The 24,853-nt window shown below is 41.7% G+C and overlaps 1 protein-coding gene across 2 annotated transcripts in view; it reads left to right on the top strand.

Annotated features, from left to right (window-relative positions):
- Positions 1-24,853, top strand: part of LOC139730740 (speract receptor-like) — a 533,152-nt gene that overhangs the window by 163,427 nt on the left and 344,872 nt on the right. For both annotated transcript variants that reach the window (XM_071641605.1, XM_071641604.1), the window contains one exon: positions 9,611-9,929. In XM_071641605.1, coding sequence (XP_071497706.1) covers positions 9,611-9,929 — 319 coding nt within the window. The remainder of the gene's footprint in view (positions 1-9,610; positions 9,930-24,853) is intronic.

Genomic DNA, 24,853 nt, shown 5'->3' with positions numbered 1-24,853 from the left:
ACCTTCCCGTGAGGTCCGCTAAAGCAGTACATTAAATAGCCAATTGTTAACGGGGTACATAGGCACAGCGGCTCCTACAATTACCGATTGCCGCCAAACGGGCACCGCCCGCCGCCACTGTGCAGATGGACCACGCGCGTAACGTGGAACCAAAATTCCCACATGATCCGTCTTCGGGAAATTAGCTTATAGTAATAACTAGTAATTCGAAATCGATTTCCATATGCATTATGGCATACCCTTCTTATAACTGAATGTAAACTATAGGTACTCACAACAAGTATCACTATATTATGCTCGATGGTTATAAAGTTCAAACCTGCGTAACTCTTCCTAGAGAAAGCGTTACGATATATCGTAATCATAACTGAATACAAATAAGGTACTTTACATTATACCAAACTAACAACTACATGTACTAAGTTATGTTCATTGGTCGCAAAGTTCACACATGAATATCCCTCCTCACAGGTAACTTTATACCACCATTCATACCCCGACAAACATTTAAATAATGAAGCCGCTCGAGACGAGATTTTCCATTACGTACTGAAAATTCTCATTGACTAAACTAATTATAACTAACTCAAACGAGCAATATTATTTCAAGCAATACTATGTACCACAATTATAAACCATGCCCATAAAGCATAACCTGTTAAAATTATTCCATTTATGTTACACTGTGCAGGTTACCTAGTACTGCGCTATGAACTGATACAAACCAGGTACTTTACCTAATACCAAACTAACAACTACTATATTGCACTCATTGGCCTATTAAAATATTCTATTTATGTTACGCTGTGACACGTTACTTTATAATGCGTTAAAAATTGAGGATCTACAACCAAAATAATAGACCCTCTAAAACAAGGTGGCCCCTGTGACATTAGATGACTTTAAATGACATACATATCCAAAACATTATAGCCACACATAATTGGAAATCAAAGTCGATGTGCTCTACTGAGAGCCTACTAAGATAACCCCGTGGAAATGGACAGACCCAACTTTCTCCCGATTACAAGACTGCCTGCAAGGCTTGCTTGAGGCTGCGCAGGAACACTTCAATACCTATTGCCGAAAGGTGTACCCCATCGACTCTATACAGATGCTTCTTCTCGTACTGAATCATGCAGTGACGTACTGTAAAATCTCCGGTGCAGCGGCATACCGCCCGAGCCCATTTGTTCATGGCAAGCCGCACTCGTTCTAGCTTTGGCTGCTCTTCGGTCGTAAAGCCCAAATGCTCCCTCCTTGGTAATATTTCTGACCACATTACCTGGGTGTGGGGCAGTAATTCATGGATCTGTTGAAAAATGTCCTCTACTAGCCTGCGCAGCTCATACTTCGTGGCCCAACCGATATCATTGGTTCCCGCGTGGATAAGAATAAAAGCTGGGCGAAGGGTCTTGTCTCTTCGGAGGAGGCCACGAACTACATCCGGCACGTAACGCAGCTTAAGCCCTCTACAGCCTTCCCAAAACACGCTGGCTCCAAGGCCCATGTCCGGCTCTCCCTCCGATGATGCCTGCCTTCCGGCCCAAGGAATGGAGTCACCAACGATTAACACAGCTTGTACCGCCCGATCTACAATGAAAAGCAAAAACAAAACTTCCGGCAGCACATAGATTCTTACAAATTTAGAAGTAATGCACCTCGTCACTGTTTTTATCCCTCTCTCGCTGATTGTATTAAAAAATATCAAACGCAACCTTTAACCTTTATACTCAATTTATACATTCAGCCCTTATGCATATAATTATTATTCATATAGACCTACTACAAATTTAACTGTAACATCCAACCAATTCGTTTAACTATGACTAATTAAAATAAAAACCAACCACGAGGCCCCGAGCTTCTTGAATGCATTTTTTTCAATACAATTACTTAACATTACCAATTCTATAATTATAACCAACAAAACTACCGTCCACGCAATCACTTTCACCCCTTAACATCTGAATCCCCTTAGGCTATATCTATATATGTGTCTAATTATAGCCTATATTAATGGGGGGGGGGGAGGGACACTGCAAGTCACACAATCAAATTCCAGCAAGGCTTCACTACATATACCTTCTCATAATAACGCCAATCTTTAATATCATTCCGGACTACAACTCATCCAGCATGTTTATGCGTACATAACGCTTGTGTGTGTCCGTTGAATGGCTGATGCGTCAAACCCTGCCATCGCTGCCGATGTTGCCGCACCGATGCGAAAAGAGTGTGAGGCAAACCGCGACGCCGGCAAATTAAAAAAAAAAAGACAGGCATTTCCGCAGACCCTCCGTGAACACCCGATTCGTCAGCTGCCGACCATCAAATGCACAGAAGAAGGCTTCCCCTGACTGCGGCCTTACTGCAAGATAATCTACGGTGGCATCGACTGGGCAAAGCGGGCTACCTTCGGCTTCCGGAATTATGATATAACAACCCCTGGCCAGCTGGTCTGTTTTAGATGACCGAATAAACAGTCTAAGATGGCGGCGCGGGGACTGCCCACACACTACCACATCGTTAATGCTAAGGCTGGCTCCTGTTGCTGACCGTGAGATACTGGTGAATTCGCCAATCCTCAAAAACCCGAAAAAGGCAACTGTAAAGCATACTTTGAAAAGCACTGCTTCGAATAGAACGTGCACACCCTTGTGAAACAAGGAAGCAACTTTTCCCATAAGGACATAACAGGATAACATGTATCCGTCCTAGAACGCCGCCTACGGCAACCCTCCAATAATCGACCGACTACGAAGTGCTTAGTTACATCTGGGAGCCCTGAAGATCGCAAATGGAATGATAACCCCGCAGCATATACCGGTACGCAAATGGTGGACGCCGCGTAACCTTGAAAAGGCAAATAAGAAATGAATAATGCAACCTATTCAAAAAAAATGATGCGTATTCTCCTGGGAAATTAATTGCGAAAAACTCACTAAATGATTCATATGCTTGCCCATACACCGCATGTGTGTTTTAAAACCTAAATGCCCCATTAAGTCCGACAACTCCTGTTGAAAATCGTCCATAAATGGCTCGGGGGAGGCGTCGGGTACACATCTGAATTCGGTTCGATTTGCCTGAAACACTCGTTCTAAAAACGAGAAAGAGCATCAGCGATATTATTTTGCACGCCTGGAACATAACAGGCCTTAAATCGTACGTTATAGCAAAGGCAAATGACTACCAGCTCCCTCAATAATTGCATAATAAAGGGGCATTTGGATGTCTGTGAATTTATTACTGCAACCACGGTCTGATTATCCGACCAAAACTACACTCGCTTATTAGCTAAGTGAGATGCCCACAAATGTATTCCAACAACAATGGGGAAACATTTCAGAAGGGCAATGGAATATCTAGGAGTGCCGACACCTTCCGGCCATCTCATGATCTGCCATGCGACCACTTGCCCCCGAAGTAGGCGTCAAATCCAATGTCCCCAGATGCGTGTATATGAAAATGCAATTCTTTGCGCTCCATAAATACGAACCCGGGAAAAGGACCTTACCATTAAACAAAACAAAAATTGCTACCATGCCTTTAGGTCTTCCCTGGCCCCCAAGGAAAGACGAATTTTATGGTATTGTTCCCGCACACTTAAAGCCAAGCAATGGCGTCATCGAACGTAGCGTACACCACCGAACAATCATTTGGGTCTATTTGACTATTAACAGAATTGTTTCTTGGCGCTGAGAAATAATGAATCATTAGATACACGCCCGGGGTCTTCTTTGGGACCAACCCCACAGGTGAACACCGAAAATTTTGAAATGGCGGAGTTTCGAAAGGCCCTACGATGCGGCCCAATGTAATTTCTTTTGCAGTTTATTATACAATACACCTTTACGATCATACGCAGATTTCAAGTTTCTCAACATGACCATAACTCCTTGTCCTTTATACCCAATATGAAAGCTTTGCTAAAGACCTTCCCATAAAAACTGAGCATCCTGCGCGTTTGGATAACGCGTAAGAAATGGGGCCAAACGATCAAACTTAATTGGCGTTGGTGCTCGGGTTCTTGTTCCCGCCACGGCCCCGCGGACACCGGGCGCTACCATGCGAGCTTCGCCCACATCTTTCGCATGCATGGGTGAAACTGCACGGCTGTCTGTTAGTACACTGCCCGTTATTGAAACTATAGCAGTATCTTGGACCACTTGCCAGCACATTGTATCCAAGCCCAGCACAGACCGATTCTGCCCTTGCGAAATTTCCTCCGCGACCAGCGGTCCAGTAGGCACGAAAATTCATCCCGCGATTGCCCCCAGTAACGGTTAGAGCGCGGGAGCTCGGTTGCAAGAATGGTGCCGCCGCCGTCATCAGCCAGAGTTCACTATCCACCCTGGCCCACGACCATGTGGGTTCATGTTGTTGGCGGAGGCGAAATTGTGTGTCATATGTCCGCCATCCATAGCCCCCAAACCTAGCGGCGGTACGCACGATAGCCATGTACTTAAAAAGCTCACGTGCCCTAAGGACGTGCTTTTCGGCGTAAATGGATGCAAAAACCAAATATGCGCTCGACCATTGCTCAATGGAAGTGATGCGCGGGGCCCTGCGCTGTGGTTGCAGCTGCACGGTACTAGAGCCAGACACCACTAATACCATGGCCGTATCGTCCCCTTGGGCTGGGGCATTTTTTAACAGACAACCTAACTCTAAATATTCACCTCTCCAAATTTTTTCTTTAATTGATAAAGGGACAGCGGAGCCAAACTCATCCCTTGCCATTGTCATTAATGAGGGGGTATCATGCTCCCGCACAACTTCATCCACAGCCATCACCACATGTCATTGAACTCATTCGTTTCATTCACTCCACTACAAACTACGGGCCAAGAGGCTGGCACACTTTGTAACTCACCGCCCATAGCTGTCTCTGATGCAGCGGCCCTTGGCAGTGCAGCCGGTGAGCTTGCTGCCCTTGAAGTTGAAGTTGATCTAGCTGAGCTTGTCCCCCGACCGTCACCGACAGCTTCCCCGGAAGGCCCGGCCACTGCAGGGCCCCTGGTCTGCATCTCATCACCTGCATTCAGCTTGGAATGTGCCCCTTCTGCCCCCGTCGTCGATGCCGACCTTCTAGTAGCCCGAGCTGACGGCGGCTGGGCTCTATTGGCTGGGCCCAGGGCTCGCCCCGCCCTAGACTCTGACCTCGTGTTCCTTCCCAAACAAATGACGGATTCGCGATCAAAACAACTTAACTCGAAATCACCGCAAAGGTAACGTTATGCTATTACAACTTCAAGGTAAATTCCAATACCAAGTCCTGTTAAGATAACAGTAACAAACGCGAAAAGGGTTGAATAATATAGATGAATAAAATAGATGCAGAACCAAGAGCTACATCAACAATGAACCGATCTCCATTAAAACCAAGTGCGTAATGAAAGGGGTATGCATTCCCCTTCCCAACCGCTACGTTTAACTCGAGTGCGCGCCAACCCGAATCTATTTTTGGTCAACCGGAAAGCGGTCCGTTTGAAATTAACAAGATTGTAATACATTGTATGCGCGCGCTCACTGTTTACGTCTCGCCAAGGCTGGCCACCTGTCGGCGGCCCCTGTGAAGTAAAAAGGTTAGCTGCCGTCTGTAAACCCATTTTAACAACTATGGCTGTTAAAGAGAATTATCGCATGACACCATATTCCGTTTAACATGTAAAAGTGATTGATTTCAGGTAATCATCAGATATTTGTTTTCGTCGTGCAAGAATTTTGAATGAGGGATCCATATCATTTTCTTAATTCATCATTTGAAGAATTATATTGCCACAGGAAACATACACATCTCGTTAAATCATCCATTATGTATACATATAGTCTTTGACTTTAGACTCTTAGCAGAACACTCAGCCTTGACCACACAGGACATATAGCCAAATACAGAAGATGAGCTTATTGCTGTGATGCAGGACATCATTTCAAATCATACACGCCCCAGATCCTGATCAAGGCCTGATGACAGGCCGAACGCTCGATTAAAAGGGAGAACAAGATCGAGAGCAACGTCCGTGGCACCAAATTTTGATATACAAGAGCGTTTTGACATGTCAACAATGACGGATTGATTTGAAGTATCTGACAAAACATCGAATGGCCGCAATTTTGAATTCCAACATAGCCGCCTCAACGTTATGTTTTAAATCCCTATCACGAGTTCTTAATGACGAGTAACCCTGAAATTTGGTGCAAACAGATATTTAACATGCTGTGTTAAAAAATGGAATAATGTGGTGTGTGTGACAATAAACGCTATGCCCGCCATTTTGAATTCCAATATGGCTACCAAGACAAACATCACGACTAACATTTACGGGCATGCAAAAAAGTGCAGCAAAATAAAGCATAATGCACTTTCACTGACGTAACAATGTCGTACAGCAGCGCGCACTAAACCAGTTACAAACGAGCGTTCAATCAGGGCCCCGTTGCTAGAAACTCAACTTGCGATTAAACGCAACTTCACATCAAACGCAAGTATCGCCCGCAAATTGTTTGGTCCCTGCGTTTCGTTGCTAGAAGAGACTTGCGTTTGATTTCTTGAGTTGCGTTCAAGCGCAAATTTTCTAGCAACGGGGCCCAGGTAGCCTAATTAAAGGGACTGTACAGTTCTGGCTGAGGTGAGGATTTAGCTTTTAACGTTTTGCGAGATATTCAGAAACCACTCTATGAGATGTCAAAGACCATGCGATTCTAAGGTTTATTCAAAAGTTTATTTGATGAAAATTGGTTTTGAAATGGCTGAGATATCAAAAAAAAAAACAAGGTGAAACAAACAGATCCTAATAAAAGGCGTGGCCTATCTCCTTTTATTTCTAACACTTTTTTTGGATATCTCAGCCATTTGAAAACCAATTTTCATCAAATAAACGTTGAATCCTTCTCAAAATTACGTGCTCTTTCATATTTAATAAGAGGTTTCTCATTATCTCACTTAGGAATGTTATAAACCTGAATCCCCACCTCAACAGGTACTGTACAGTCCCTTTAACAAACCCGACATAGAGATTTTCAACACTCCAACATGGCAACCATATAGGAAAATTCAAATTGGCTGCCGTGCAGCTTGTCAGACATGTCAAATTAATCTGTTATTGAAGTCATCATATCACCATGCTTTTATGTATGTATCAAATTTCAATGGCCTATGTCATTCAGAACTAAAGATAGGGATCTTTAAATGTTTTGTGATGGCGGCCATATTGTAATTCAAAAAGGCGGCTGACCCAGTGGTCAGATCTCTAGGATGCGGCAAATTTTTTAAATCAGCGCCCCAAAATGCCCCTATAGGCAAAATTTCACTCTACGCCGGATGTAAGCATCTTTTTTCACATATCTGCCCCACAATCGCCCTCCCTCTGTAAAACTACCACCCAGTTGCTATTTTTCTATAGATTTGTAATACCATATCAGAAGACAAAGCCCATGTTCGTTTGAAGGCACCTTTCTCTTGCACTGTTATCATTCACTCGTTTAATTTATTACCGTTATAACACATAAGACGATGAATATAAGAAAATGAGAGTTGATATCACTGCACGTCTTATTCCCGTATCATAAGAGATGGGCCCTCGATATAAAGCCATTATTTCTGATAGGATCTGGGCTCCGTTTCATAAAAGTTGTCAGTCCTGACAGTTATGGAGAAGGTAGGTATGTGGGGTGGGGGGAAATTATCCGGAGATGATGGGGGATAGTTATCGTGTGGTAGTTATCCGGGGGTAGTTATCCTGAGGACAGTTAACTGGGTGGTAGGTTATCTGGGGAATAGTTATCGGGAGGGGGGGTGGGAGTTATGGGGGGGGTAGTTGTCCCGGGGAAAGTGCCCTGGAAGTGATTGCCCTAGGAGGGTAGTTGTCCGGGGGTAGTTGTCCTAGGTGGTAATAGCCGTGGAGAGTAATTGCCCTTTAGTTGTCCGGGGTAATTGCTCTAGGGGGAATTGTCCTGGGTGTAATTATCCGGTGGTAGTTATCCGGAGGGTGATTTTTTTTTTTTCAGAGGGTAGTTGTCCTAGACCCGATTATCACCCCAGTGTACAGACTATTCTATTTGACTGTTAACATAATTGTTTTTTACAACACACAAGTAATGACAGTACCATCTGCATGGATTATAGAACAAGTAGATCCTTGCACTGTGCAGTATATGACGTAAGGCAGCAATAAGATTGGGAATATCACACAGCCTGGGATGCGTTGTAACTCAGAATCTTGACATGTGAAGTGATTTAAATGCAGTTAGCCCATTGTGGCTTGTCAATTAGGAAGATGTGCAGAATTAGAGCAAGGTTGGGTGCAACTGAATTACAACAGCTTGTCAATTAGAATGTGGATTCGTTGTCATTGAAACCTATAAATGATGATCATCACATCAGTTTACAAACTATTCTATTTGACTGAAGTAAGCCATGACGTATTGTTTCTACAATGCGGTAGAAATGTCAATGAACACCAATCTGGCAAACGATTTTTGAGTCTCCAAATGTTGGTAAAAATAGAATTGTCAAATAAACGATTAAGCATTGCGTGCTTCAGTTAGCTCGATGCTTCTTCTTACTTTTCTAAGCAAGTGTATTATGTGTTTTGCGGAAAGGGAAACGAGGGTATTTTGGCATTTTTTAAATCAATGTTGAAAGAGTAATGCACACTTTTACTGACTTTTCGTTTATTTCTTCACAAACACTCACACACGCAAACATAATCCAAGATCTTGAACATTTAAGGGAGTAACTGAGGGCAACTGACGGAGTAACACCCTAGCAACTCTCATTTTCCATCTCTCATATCTTCCTTATGCCATTATCTGGACACTCTACACAATTAATCGGTCTATAGGTGGCGTTGTTCTTCCTGTCGGTCTCGTGGGCCTTCTTTGCCTAGTGTCGGTCTCGTGAGCCTCTTTTCTCGTGAGCCTTTTAAGCGTAGTGTTGGTCTCGTGGGCTTTGCTTGCGTAGTGTCGGTCTGGTGAGCATTTTGTGCGTAGTATCGAACTCATGGGCTGTATAACTCGTAGGCTTATTGTACTTGATGTCGAACTCGTGGGCTTTATTTACTTAGTGTCGAACTCGTAGACTGTATAACGAGTGGGCTTTATGACTTGAGAGCTGTATGACTCGTGGGCTGTATGGCTCATGGGTGTCGGTATCGTGACGTGCACCCTTCTCGGTATCGAGTAGCGTTGCCGCTGACAGCTTAATGATTATGCTGTATTGTCAATAATGTTGGGCAGTACAAAACCATATAGATGTGTAGAATTTGTATTTTGACCTCCTTAGGCAGTCGAGTCCTGGAAATGTAGATGATAATTGTTTCCTGAAAATAGGCACTCTCTGGCCTACTTATTTGTCACTGATATATGTGCCCATATACATACAATTAATGTATACGTTCGTTTGTGTGTGAAAGCCGACGTCATATGACGATACTGTAGTGAGATTCGTCAGGTGCGTATGACAATTGTAATATGTCGGAGAAAAGGCAAAAGAGGGAGAGAGAGAGAGAAAGAGAATGGTCTGATGAATGAATCTGTTTTATTTCTTATCTCTTTTGCTAACCTATCTTTCTTCTCTTTTCTGGATACCTCATAATGACAAAAGACTTGCGCAGAGAGTGCTGTGAGTGACAAAGCCACCTTCCCGACATTCGCCCGCACGGTGCCAACGGACGACCTTCTCACCGAAGCCGTGGTCGTTGTACTGAAGTATTTTCGTTGGTACAATGTAAGCATCGTGTCAGCATCCATTCCGAGCAGAATCAGCGTGAAGAACAACTTGGAGCAGAAACTCCCGGACCGGGGAATTCACATTGGCGAGATCAGAGTATTTAAATCACCATTTGTCTCAAGCCTTTTCCGTGAAGACAACACAGAGACGGACTTGTCAAGGATCGTAAAAGAAACCTACGAGCATACAAGAAGTGAGTAGACATTTGCCTTCAAATACGTGATTAAGCAAGATAACTTCCTCTCTTTTTTGGGGGGGGGTGGGGGCGAAACGATATCTCTTCATTTTTTTCAAGATGACAAAATTGATAGTTCATATCGTAATTGAATATTGTATGGTTGTATTATGTACTGTTCATGCTGGTTATGTAAGAGCGCCATTAGCATCATTCTTGATGGACTTGATGGACGCATTATAAGAGGCCACCAATATTATCATTATTATCATTATTATTATCATTATTATTATTAAATCATGAAGCAATGATCATTTTTGAAATGTCATTATGTGTTCATACACAACAGATATCACTTGTTTATGAGTGTAACTGTACATTACTGAAGCAATGTAAACTCACCATGGATTGATATTGAGATATACTTGTGCCTGATTTCTCTGGCACCTTTTTTTATTTTATTTATAGCTCTTTGTTGTCAAATATCACAAAACTTGAATGAAAGGAAGAACTTTGAGGGAATACACGTTCCCCCTAAAAGTTATGTTGCTTCATAATTTTTCTTTTTTGTCATTTTGTTGCCATTTACAGTAATTGCAAGTGGGATTTACACGTTAGCGATTTAGTAGGATACGAATGCAGGATATGCATCGCGAACAAAATCTCGAGATTTTTGCCCGTGTGAACACAAAAATCCCCTCCGATTATTGTTACCAGCATCGCGATGCAAATCCCAAGAAATCTTTCGCTTATTTCTGAATTATCTCCATAATTCGCCCCGTGGTGACCGTGTGAACGCAGGACCAAATAATCTCGAGATTTCATATCCCATCATTCAAAGCACACATTACAGCAGCGTGCGCACCACACCACTGTGATGCGCAGGAACTGTGTGCGCCATCGAGATGTGGCTCACGATCGTTATCCCGCTATTTTGTACGAGTGAATCCGGCTATTTTATATATGCATATGTCAAACGTAGCCTACACCTTCTTGAATCTTCCATTATGAACAGATCTTGATCGATAATACAATTGCTATCAACAGACTCTGTTTCTGACTATTTCACTCCATGTTTTAGTCAAACTTTCATTAGTATCGGTAAAAAGATGCTTCGGGAAACAAAAACTTTCTTTTTTGTACAAGTTCGATTCATTGAAATAAGGACAGGAGGAAGTTGAATATCAAATATTGATTTTAGGTATTTCACTGCTGTTAGTTTCCCAGACTGTAAGCTTCCAGTGACATTTATTTCTTCCATTTTATTGCTAAACAGCCTTTATTTACAATTAATGGTATTGTAGTCGGCCATCGCTATTTGTATATTTTAAGAATATCAGCTTTGTAGCTTAGACGTATCAACGAGTGCCGGAGCGTGGTCATCTTTATAGGTATAAGGGTGGTTACGACATCACCTCTACACGCTTTGTAGAATCAGATTATTTACTGACAATTCAATTCAATTCAAAGTTTATTTTATTTTTCGACAAAACATATATATTTCACTTCCTTTGATAACAGAGAATAAAGTAAAAAGAACATTGTAAAATGAAAAAAAAACTATACAATAATTAAGGAGCCTTCGAAACTAAGAAAGGAGATTTTGGATGGTTTTATTAACTTTTCATTCATCATCATCTTTTCAATTGTCTCAAAACAACGTTCTTAGACTAAAAATATAACAATTAATAAGTGTATCTTTTGTAGTACTTTTGAAATATACGATATGCAATAGAATATAATGAACACAAAGGTTAAATCTAATACGTTTGCTACAAGTTATTTCGGAAGCTGTGCATATCGCGCGAGGCGTCAAAATTAGGGAACACTCTCTATATTTTTTTTCTGTGGTGTCACACAATAACGACGATGGAGTTCTCAGAATTCGGCTTAACATAAAAACTAGATAAAGTATGTGCCAATTTCGTCATCAGGGCGCACCTAAAACTTAGGATTATACTGAATATCAAACACCTGCAGCAGAAATCATTAGCGAACTATAATAGATTGTGTTTTGATATGTTGAGAGATGCCTTAATTCTGCGTTTATCACCTTTTCATGTATTCATTACGATGAAGTGTTCATGGAATATCTTTAGTTTTTAAGCTACTTACAATGTTTGTGGATCGTTTCCTGTTCCAAAAGCGTGCAAATTACTACGTTTAACATGATATGTTTGACTTGGGAATAAACACACTTACAACGCATTCCAGAGAGAAATCTGCTATGATGTATTCGCCAGTGCAGGAAATTACAAGTTTAAAAGCGCATTGTCAACCATCACCCTGTTTGACGGACTTTGACTTTGTCACTGGCCAATGTCACTGGCCAACGATGCCTTAATTTGATTCATTTAATGATTCAACTGATGTTTCTCAAGTTCAGCGGATGTTTCTCCAAGTATTACCAAAAGGTAAAGTAAAAGAAGAGGAAAAAAGTACATCAGTACACGATAACAATAGCAATAACGCATTCCAGTGTATAAGAAAAAATTCGGTGGACACACAATCTTGCTTTTCCGAACGTTCGTCATCACCGCTGAAAGCTGAAGATTTAGTAAAGTATTAAAAAATACAAAAGTTTGAGCATATTTGTTCTTCATATTGTAGTTATACTAGGTATTGAATTGAACTATATTTGAACTAGTTTAGGAACATTAATGCCGTGATATAATGTGTTTGTCTGTGTGAGTGAGTATGTATATTTGAGTGGCTTGGGTGCTTTCAAGTGCATTATTTGTATATAATATATACAAATAATGCAGTTTTGTATGCATTTTAGTACAAAAATGTTACCATAGTAACACATCGTTCAACAATGACAAAAGATTAAGTTTGCCCATCTACGTACCATAGCGGTCACATATGCCAAATTCCAAGCCATATGCTAAAAGACTGAGGGAGTTAGCTGAATCCACAATAGTATTGTATTCTTTTCGGTGAAAAATGCAGTTACCATGGCAACCCATTGTTCAACATCGATAGAAGACGTGTTCTGCACATCTATATACTAAAGTGGTCACATGTGCCAAAATTCAAGCCAAATACTCAAACACTCAGGGAGTTAGGTCAATCCACATTTTTTGTATGATTGGTTTTAAAAAACTGTTGTTGCTATGACAACAGATTTATTCACAAACAAAAAAGGCGTCCTGCACAATTACACATTACATTTATCATATATCCAAAATTTCAACTGAATTGCTATAAAACTGAGAGAGTATATCGGTCCACATTTTGTAAGATTTTTTTACAAATTTGTCGTTGCCATGGCAACGCATTACGCAATGCTGGCAAAAAGGTGTCGGGCACATCTTCATTTGATAGTGGTCACACATGCCAAATTTGGAGTTAATTGCTCAAAGAATGAGAGAGTAGTTCGATCCAAAAGTTTTTTTTTTCTGAGAATATGCTGTTGCCATGGCAACGCATTATGTGATAATAACAAAAAAGGTATTTCGCACATCTACCTTTGATAGCGGTCACTCATGCTAAATTTGGGGTCAAGTGCTCAAAGATGAGAGAGTAGTTTGATCTACAACATTTTGTAATTTTTTTTAATTGCCGTTGCCATGGCAACGCAATATTGAATACTATCGAAAAAGAGGTCTTTCATATCTTCATTTGATAGCGGTCACACATGCAAAATCTGTGGTCAATTGCTCAAAAAATGAGAGAGTAGTCCGATCCAAAATTTTTTGATTAAAATATGCCGTTGCCATGGCAACACATTATTTGATACAATAAGGCGTCTTACACATCTGCCTTTGATTGCGGTCTCACGTGCCAAATTTGGGGTAAATTGCTCAAATAATGAGAGAATAGTTCGATCAACAAGATTTTGCAACGGTAAATTTGGAAATTTTGACATTTTCAATTGTGGTCGACGTGTTATGACATTATTGGTCGTTATGACATTAGTGGTCGATTTTGACATTAGTGGACTCTACATCCCCCCCCCCCCCATTTCCATGGAGCTTTTGTATTTGAGAAGTGTTAGTCGTATTTCTCTATGTTCAAGTTCTGTAAAATGCACTGTCTTGTTGACATTTGTAAGACAAGTATAGTAATCCGAGAGAATCGGAAATATCCCTGTGTGCGTGAAGGTTCATAAGTTTCCCATTCATTCCATTGCAGAAAAGGATAGCAATCTGTCGGTTCTTGTAATACCGTGGACTCTTCTTCATGTTGTTATGTGAACGAACGGGTTTTAGAAGGCAGCACGTATATTTAAGATAGTCGATAAGATAGTTTGTATGCATGTGTGATATGTACTTTAGAGGTTCCATTTGTAATGAATAGTTTCATTTGCCTCTGGTATCTTTGTGTAATTCTCAGTATACACTTGATTTGTCATGTACATCAAACTATACGTGCGGATATTCATATTATATTGGATGGCTATGAATGGGATACCAGGAAATATTGCATGAGTTAGGGCCAATATTGCACGAATCGAAGATGAGTGCAATATTGACCCTAACGAGTGCAATATTCCCTGGTTTTCCATGAATCAAGGCCATCCAATATAATTATTATCATCTATACAATCAAGCAGAGCAAGCATAAACTGCACAAAATTACCCGGCTTCTACTCGTCTTTGAAGTTGACTCGGCAGTCCCATCCCAGCGCTGTAAAGGGGAAGCCCCTAAAACTGCGTATGAAACAATCAACTAGCAAGATGTTTGCGCGCTTGTGAAAAATGTAACAAAATGACGCGCACTAGTAGCAAGCGTTTGCGCATTCAGCAAGCGCTGACGCAATAAACGAGACAGAATTGAATATCGTGTGATCTTGAACGGCAAGTAACAACGGTAGCCTATGGGGAATTAATACGTTGGTCTATGCGATTCGTTCAATAAGCTCTGATATTGAACGGTAAAAATTGAGCGGACTACAATACGCGTTTTTAATGCGCCGCTAAAACGTCGTATATAGATGATAATTTAAAATATTACACAGATCAATCATGTGTTGTATGCTTCTACTTCTTAGATCCCTAATCTATGTCTTCAGTATGGAGGGCAAAAGACTCTTTTCCCTGTGTTCAGTACAACCTTTCAAAATATTGCTAACAACAATATACAAATTTTCGAGCAGGATTCTCTAGACTAATAGCCAGCATTATCATAATTTTGAAATCATCAGTCAGGGTTTTTTTCTACGCAAATCAATGGGAGGTCATTACATCCTACATGCAATGCAGTCGGTGCTGTTGTTAATTAAAGACACCGGTAACAGTTTTCAAAGCTTGATACTAAGTAGTATTTGAGTTATCTTGTATATTTTGGGCAACTGAATCATGTGCTTCACAATCATAGACTAGTACTTATACGGGTCAAATTGGGGTATAATTAGGGTATAATATCATTACATATGAACTAGAGTCTGTCCCCCACGAATTTCTACTTATTATATTACTCGTTTTCACATGTGGGTCTTGTATTTTCGATTTGCTTTGTCCTTGATAGTTTGATGTCTATCCAAACCACGAGAAGTTCCTGTTTTTGCCCGTTCATGCAAAAATTATACAAATTTGTTTTATAATCTTATTGCCAGTAACAATTAATACTGCTGACTTTCTTGGGACAGAAATCGTTACGAGCCAGTCTGAGCAGTGGCCTTTGTGGGGTTTTTTTCTCGAGGGTTCTTGAATATCCTCTATTACGGTGCAAATCTCATCTTCTTTTTGGTTAACCAAATTACTCAGAAATTTGCATTTAAGGAAATATTTTGACTGATAATAATAATAATAAAATAACGATCTTTCCTCTCGCGAAGAAAATCGTAGTAAGGTGTACAACGTTTCGCTCGCTACTGCTGAGCTTCGTCAGGTACAATCAGTCACGTGCGTGCACGCAAATTATAGCGTGTATGCCGACGTGGTAGTGGGCACGCCGTTTCCCGGGCGCGCCTCTTTTTTTCCGTAACCAAGCGAGAGATTATCTCATGATTATTCATTACACGCAGTCGCAAACATACCATTCTCCTCGCTCAAGCGTGGGAGCCATTCATGAATATTTATTACGAAGGAGGCAAACCCCCTGCAACGAATTATGGAATTGTGTATGATATGGTACGTGCGTGTGTGTGTGTGTGTGTGTGTACGCGTGTACAAATTGTCTGTGAGCTCTCTGCGCCCACGTGTACGCAACTGTGAGCTGAGTTCTGTGGTCGTCGGTATGTGAAGAACTGACGATTACGGTCATTAGCAACATAGGCCTACTAGTATTCAGGGAGACATAATACAAACCTCCCTGAAACATTCAAGAACTAGAGTAGTGATCAGCACCCTGGACTTCTCTACCAAACCTGACCAAACGTGACGCCACGCCAGAATAGATGCTAATAAAGACTTGACATTAGTGAAAAGGAACAAAAATCATGGAAATGAAGAAAGTATTTTGTTTCTTTCTCCTTTTTCGTATACAACTGCTATGGAAGGCCTACTATTGATAGGCTAAATGTTAGACACATCGTTAGAGGATTTGAGTAACTGTTGATAGCTTCACAGTGATACTGACACTGACACAAGAATAAACGCAGATTTATTAGAGGTTCAAATGAGATTAACAAGATTGGTGGTCAACGAATTACAGAATACAGCACACCACAAAATCATGTTTAGTAAGATAAAAAAAAGAACGCCAATTCAATTTTGAATTTGTTGTGTGTGTGTGTGTGTGTGTGTGTGTGTGTTAGGGGGGTTATATCTACGTTCACTATCACAGCGCATAGGTATGTAAATGGATGGCCTATTAAATGAAAAGAATTATCCTGCGGAAACTTTTTTGTGACATCTATGCTTATTCTTTATGTAGCTCTCACGATTGATTCAATTTATGTAGTGATATGGAATGCCTACTTGTTGTTCCAAAAATCAAGAAATCATGGGGGATCGGTCGTTTGCACAGGTGGAGTCAGTTGCCTTGTATCCGCTATTCTAAAGAATGATTTTATGGCGAATGCTGTCTCAAATCTGCCCTCCGTACTGTAGTAGCTTTTGCTCTTTACTTTGATTTACAAACGCTACTCAAAAGTATCCTTCTATACGTATTTATGGGAAACTCTGCTCTATCTATAAAGTCTTCTCATCCTCCTTTGTTTCTTCCATCTAACCAGCACAATATTGTAATATAGGCCTACTTGTGAGGTGATACATGTGGGCAAAATGTATATTGTCAAGCACTTCAAGTTGTAATTGCTGTTGTAATCGTTTGGCGTTGCATTCAAAATTCGAGTGCTTCGTGCCAAACAAGGTATCTTTCATTATAATACAATAATTTCTTTGTTTTATCATTTATCACACGCTAAAAGCGCTGTCAATATCACTCAATATCTGTCTTTGGAAATAACCCACTCGCCTTAAAGGGGTGGTAGGCCTATAGTATTGGTTTAGGTGAGAATTTAGTTTTAACGTTTTGCAAGATATTTAGAAACTGCTTTGTGAAATGTTAAAAAGCATACAATAATTCCAACAGGAATTCAAAGTTTAATTGATGAAAATTGGTATTGAAAAGGCTCGTATATTCAAAAACAAAGTAAAACAAAGCGATCCTACTAAAAGGTGGGTCCCACCTTTGACTAGAATAGCTTCGTTTTGGCTATCTCAGCCATTCTCATACTGATTTTCATAACAAACAAACAAAAAAAACTTTACTTTCCCCCTAGAATGTGCTCATTCATATCTTGTATGAGGTTTCTCATTATCGCTCATTGACGTTATCCATGAAATATTGGTAATCTCAGGCTACTTTCATCCCTAGACTGTACTCTCTCTGAGCGACCCATTTATTATAAAACTAACTTTAAATTTATATCCATGGTTACAAAAAAAAACCGCTGGCTCCATGAGGCAATTTCTACACGCGTATACACGTGACACCACAGATACATACACATACACACACACATACGTATCATGCGCTCAAACACAGCCACAGCCACATACACGCAGCAAACACACACACACACACACACACATACACACACACACACACACACCCTCACATGTTTCTATGTGCACTAGGTCTGACATGTGCGCTGAGATATACATTATTCATGAGATAATCTCTCGCTTGGTTACGGAAAAAAAAGGCGCTTCCCGGGCCGGGTCGGGCAGTGCGCCACCCTGTGTCCGCTGTTTACTGCGTTCATGCGGACCTAGTTGGCAGCAGGACCAGGACCAGGATATCATAGTGCTGCCTGGCGACAAAGGTCGAGCCACTGTGGTAATGAACACCAGCGACTACACAGGAAAAAATAGCGGACCTCCTCTCCATGGCTTCATACCGGGAGATCAAGAGGGACCCCACAGACTCCCTCTCCCGAAAATTCACAGCCACATTGATGGGGCTACGAAAGAAAGGGAGCTTGGACGACAACACATATCACAAGTTGCGTCCCAAACGTAAGCAGCCGCCGAGAATCTACGGCCTCCCCAAGATCCATAAGCAGTCTATCCCGCTCGGCCCTATTGTGTCATGCATAGGATCATTTGCATATGATCTATCAAAATTCCTCGCTCAAATCCTTTCCCCGCTCACGGGACGAACGCACCACACCGTGCGCAATTTCACTGACTTCGCAGAATTCATCAGCACACAAACAATACGATCTGACGAATTGATGCTTTCCTTTGACGTGACGTCACTGTTCACAAATTTTCCTATTAAAGGTGCTTGCATGCAGTGTCGCACTCACACGACTCTTGGCAGACGAAGATTTATCAACTAGAACTAGCCTCAATCCGGATGAGGTCCAGCGCTTCTCAACTTCGAGCTGAGATCTACCTACTTTCTTTACAACGACAGATACTTCGAACAGTTAGAGGGCGCTGCCATGGGCAGTCCCGTGTCCGCGGTGGTTGCCAACATGTATATGGAGGCCTTCGAGGAGCAAGCGTTGGAGAAGTGTCCCACCGAGACCGCACCCAGGATCTGGAAGCGGTACGTCGATGACACCTTCATCGTCGCCAACAGGGAACACGCTGACGAACTGCTCCAGTTCATGAATAGAAGGGAGCCTTCTATCAAGTTCACTTCAGAGCATGAAATGGAAGGAAGTCTCGCTTTCCTCGACACCCGAGTCCACAGGGGCGCAGGCGGGAAGCTGAGCACCACCATATACAGAAAGCCTATCCACACAGACCAATACCTCGCCCTCAACTCACATCACCCAATCTCCGCCAAACGAGGAGTAGTCAGATGCCTCTACGATCGAGCCAACAGGATCATCACTCAACCCTCAGGCACATCAACTGAGAAGCGCCATTTACGGTCAGCATTGTTGGCCAATGACTATCCCAGGTGTTTCGTCGACAAGGCACGACTAGCAAGAAGTCCACGTGAACAGGACAAGGAGGAGTACAAGTCCACGATTGTCCTTCCTTATGTGGAGTCAATCGCTCACATTCTCAGACGCCGCCTGCGAAACACAACATCCGTGTCGTCTACAAAGCCGACGCCACTATCAGTAATCACCTAGTTCGAGCCAAAGACCCGGTACCAACCCTAAGGAAAGACGGAGTAGTCTACCGAATCCCCTGCAGAGACTGTCGGAAGAGTTACATTGGAGAGACTGGCAGACCTGTTGGGGAAAGATTAGCGGAACAGCGACGAGACGTCACAAACCACAAAACGGAGGCATCTGCAGTAGCGGAACATGCATGGAATGCCCAACACCACCCGGACTGGGCAGACGTGAAATGCATAGACACAGCCATCCATATACGACTCAGTGAAGACAACCTAAACAGAGATGTTGGCATTGAGTTACCTGAGTCATGGATGCGTTAAATTCGCACTCACCAACGCGCAGCGCACACATCGAAACCGCTGAATCGGGATGGCAACCAACAGACGCAGGAGACGGCGTGCTGCCAATTAGGTCCGCATGAACGCTGTAAACAGCGCTCAGAGGATGGCGCACTGCCCGACCCGGCCCGGGAAACGGCGTGCCCACTACCACGTTCGCATACACGCTACAAGCTGCGTGCACGCACCACCCTCATGACGGGGCAAGGCCCGCTTGTCATGAGGGCAGGTACTTTGAATACAAAAGTTGAACAAATTTATGATTGTATATTAAAAGAACAGTATTGGTATTATGTACCTCCGAGAATATCATATTATATTTTTGATAACATTAGCAAAAGAATTGATACTGAGATACAAGTAACAAACTGTGTAAATGACAGATTATTAGTAAGATGGAAAGGTTATTTGAAAATATACACAGATGGATCAAGGCAAGACAATAATAATACTGGTGCTGCTTTTAACTGCAATTATAATGGCAATAGAATGGTTAGAGATTTTTCGTAGTATTTCGGTTGTTATTTTAACCGATTCTCTAGCTGCATTACAGGCGCTAGAAAATTTGTCTTCTATTACAAGTGTCTTAGTTGTAGAAATTTTGGAGAAATTGAAATGTTTTTATAATTGAAGGATATAGATGTATATTTTGAATGGATACCCTCCCATCGAGGAGTAAAAGGTAATGAAATAGCTGATAATTTAGCAAAAAGGGGGTCATTTAAAGAAAATATAGATATGGATATTGCTCATACGAGAACTTACCAAATATATGGTGTCGTATTATACAGATATTTGGCAAACAGAATGGGAAACATCTGAGAGAGGAAGAGATTTCTTCAGAATACAATCGCAGGTATCTAAGGGAATACAGTTACAAGGAATGAGTAGAAAGGAAGAAGTGTTAGTACATCAAATTCGTCTGGGGAAATGTAGGTTGAATTATTATCTTTATTATATTAATTGTCATGAAAATGGATTATGGGATTCATACCAAGTGTTAGAAACAATAGAACATTATTTATTGGAATGTAAACGGTATAAAAAATGAAAAAAATGATGCAAAAAGATTAAGATCAAGATCAAGATTAAGTAGGATGAAGAAAAAAGATTATATTTATATGTATTTGTATATAGATGCACTGCACATACTGCAATATCAACGGTGGAGGGAAATTGATCTCACACACTGCCACTTGACAGGTAAGCCGAAAACCTAGAACACGAGTGAGCGTGACGTGATCAACCGAACTGAGCTCATAGACTCTCTCATGGACTCCTAATATTATAGTATGGAGAAGACGTGGCGCAGATAATCAGACTGATTGAAAAACGCCAATAAACACGAACAACAACAACAACCGTGTCTCCTTAGGTTACGAACGTTTTGAAGTATCCACGTACATTCCTCCGGTCACTCGCTGCTTCAGATGCCAAAGGTTTGGCCACGGCATCGACACCTGCCGTTTCAAGCAGCGGTGTGTCCGGTGTGGCGAGCCCCACCAACTTGAACAGCGCCCCATAAAAGGTCCTTCTCGATGCTTGAGATGTGGGGGTCCCCACAGTGCTGCATATGCCGGATGCCCTGAATACAAACAAGCCAGAAAAATAGAATCAGTTAAAATCCTAAGCAAATTATCTTATGCAGATGCGGTCCAGCAAGTACGGAATTGAACACAAACTACCCATAACCTTCCTCCCTAAAGCTCAGCTTTTCAAGTCATCTCAATTTACCACATTAACATTTCTACCAATCCCCCACACATCATTTTGGTTCAGGAGACTTGGGGTCATAAACACACTGATTTCTCTATTCCTCGTTATGTATCCATCTGGCGTTACCGTCCTGACTCCCATAGAGGAGGATGCGCCATTTTCTTACGCTCCGGAATCACATACGACATCATTAACTGCGCCCCCTCGCTCGAGGCGCAACAAATAGATGTCTTGTTAGGCACCGTCAAACTGTCTGTTGTAAATTTCTATAAACCACTTAGAAAACTTACTCAAGATAATCTGATAGCACTAATCTCCAATTGCCTCCCAAATTTTATACTAGCAGGAGATTTTAACGCTCACCATCCTATGTGGGGAGGAACCTCGGAAGATCATAACGGGAGATTAATAGTCGATTATATATTAGCCAACAGCATCTCTATATTGAATGACTCCTCCCCCACACGAATTGATATTCCACGCGGGACATCGTCTTCCATAGAGTTAACTTTTTCAAGTCCCTCCCTAGCCGCACGATGCAGCTGGTCTGTCTCTACTACCACGATGGGAAGTGATCACTTCCTGATCAAATGAATGTAGCACTAAATGCACCTGTACCTAACATCACACCCACCGATTTTAGGTCAGAAAAACCATCCCTATCCTTCCACAGGGCCAACTGGGAGTTGCTTGAAAAGGAATTAAACAATACTTATAAGATGAAGAATGTTGCTATTGAAAATGTTTATGACTTTTGCAACTTTTTCATCTTATACATCCAGAAAGCAGCCGAAACTGCCATTCCAACTAATAAAATCAAAAATTTTCCTCCTAATCCATGGTGGAATCAAACATGCACCGAGGTTACCAAGGCCAAACACAGAGCTAAAAGAAGATTGGAAAGCTCATATTTATACACTGATCTATGCGCACACCTCCGCCCTTGCAGGGAAAACGATTAAACTTACCAAACGCGCTCATTTTGAACAGTTCTGTAAGACATTAAACCGCTTTACTCCCCTCTCTACAATATGGCGTAAGATCAAAATACTTTCCAATAACCGCCAGCATGGCACAACTTTTCCTCCTCTCTATATTAATGGTTCTCTCTCTTCCGACCCCCTAACTTTAGCCAACGCTTTATCAGCCTCCTTTTGTGAGAAGTCCGTTTCTTCACCCTTTTCCACACGTGAACTACCCACTAGCTACACCGAACGTCATTCATGATAACAACTCCCCATTAAATTCCCCCTTTACACTCAGAGAACTGAAAAGAGCCATCCGTGTTGCAAAAACAATCTTCACCTGGCGCTGACGGGATCAATAAAGCTCTTATCTCCCACTTGACTGATAGCATGATCCATTCGCTGTTACGGATGATAAGTTACATGTGGGACACCTCCACCCTACCACCCCAATGGAAGCACTCTATCGTTACTAGCAGCACCCGTGGAAATCCACGGGTCTGAGGGGTTTAATTTTTTTTTTCTCATAATACGATTTTGCACATTTTTATTGAAGAAATAAAAAGAAAAGTCTTCTCATTCTTTCGTTAATTGTGCTGTCTTCTAAATGACCACCCTTCCCAGAAATTTTATAATACATTTTTGTAGTATATGCCAGGCGATCCGGTCCATTGGTAGGGATCATTCCCGCCATTACTTGCTTTTATTATAGAACTTGAGTTTCGAGGGGTTATTTGCACCCGTTGAAGTCCAACAGTTGTCTTGTTGCCCCTCACCCCTCCCCCCCCCCTCACGCACACACATATTTCCACCTCCGCAGGGCAAAAAACAAAAACATTCAGGGAAAAATTACCAAAAACGCGAATGAGATTCCCCGAAAGTTCTGCCCACAGGTTGTTCCCGTCGAAACGGGAAGATATTAACACTATGACTTTGATTACCCCCCGCTCTTGCATCCACGCGGGCACCCGCGGGAATCCACGGCTGGTCTCAAGGCCTCGGTTTGTTTTGTGGGGTTTTTTTCATGTTTCTTTTCCCCACGTTATGAGAGAAAAATAAGATATTTTCGTCTTCATAATTTTGCTCCCTCCTTTTTGTTTTTAAGCACCAAAACTTGGCTTGATATATCATATTAATATAGAACTACATCTGCTTCAGATTGTACATTATCATGATTAATATTAGGCCTACAATTATTGCTCCTATTATTGTTATTATTATATCATTATTATCATTATCCTTATCATAATTATTATTATTATTATTATTATTATTATTATTATTATCATTGTTATTATATGGGGAGGGGGAGATCATAGTCATCAGGTTTAATAGGCACCCGTGTGAGTAGGTTCTCACGACCTCGTATTTTTTTTTCTTTAATATTTTTCCCATGTTATGGAAGAAAGAAGAATGATTATACATCACTGCATTCGTCTTCATTTGCTCCCTCTTTTTTTTTTTTGTCACCAAAACTTGGTTTGATAGACCATAGAACCACACATTCTATTTCCACTTGCAATTTTAAAAATAGGCGGTCGGCAAAGCGAGGTTTTCCTCTACGTCCGCTCATCTTATGAATATGTATGATTACAGCAGCTCTGCAGTATTACACGAATGGACACAGCTGCGCGTGTAATCTGATATGTAAGGGTACGATCGGCAAATATATTTAGCCGCGTCCTAAACAGTCTGCGTACAATGACCCCGGACTTGAGAGCAAACGGCGAGCAAACTAAATGACGTACCTGAGCTGCATATAGTATTCTGCAGTTGTGCAAAATACAATTACATAACGGTAACCAACGTTCGTTGTTTTCATTTCACGCCAATAATGGCGAACTGTACGTAAATGCCCTTGTAGTCCATATCACGCACACACAGATTCGTGTAACCATCGTCAATACATTCAGTACACGTAACAGGCGGAGGCAAAGGTACATCACAGAACTATTATATACACACAGTGTAGAGTGTGTATAGAGTTCTGCGAGGTACATTGTGTGTGTGCGTGCGCGTCCGCCGGAAGATGTCAGAGATTTCGCTGCACCATCATCTTTAGTATCCCCCAGTGTCTCTGCAAGCTAAAAGATGGAAGATCGAGAAAGCAGGAGGCCAGCGCAGGTTCCGTGAATATTGAAACGCTCGGCTCTTTCGTCACGCACAAAAATGCATTATGCATGTAGCTAATTAATTTTTCTTTTTCGTCCTCGACGTCGACACGGAGGCGGAGAGGGGACGAAACCCGCGCCATTCGATGTAGGATACTCTCCTGCGGCCGACGGCACCGGTCGCAACTGCCCGGAGCCGACGGCTCGGGAGGAGATAGAGAAACCAGCAACGCCGAAATAAAACAGAAAATACATAAGGCCGCGACAACAACAACAACTTCGAGTATTATAGTATAGGATATCTATTGTGAAACCCGGCAAGGATAAGCACGAC

Source organism: Diadema antillarum, unplaced genomic scaffold, assembly GCF_040938485.1.
Source record: "Diadema antillarum isolate AM-2024a unplaced genomic scaffold, OU_Dant_1.0 seq00000331_RagTag, whole genome shotgun sequence".
NCBI lineage: Eukaryota > Metazoa > Echinodermata > Echinoidea > Diadematoida > Diadematidae > Diadema > Diadema antillarum.
The sequence above is the reverse complement of the archived record's forward strand: the minus strand, read 5'-3'. Positions and strand labels throughout refer to the sequence as shown.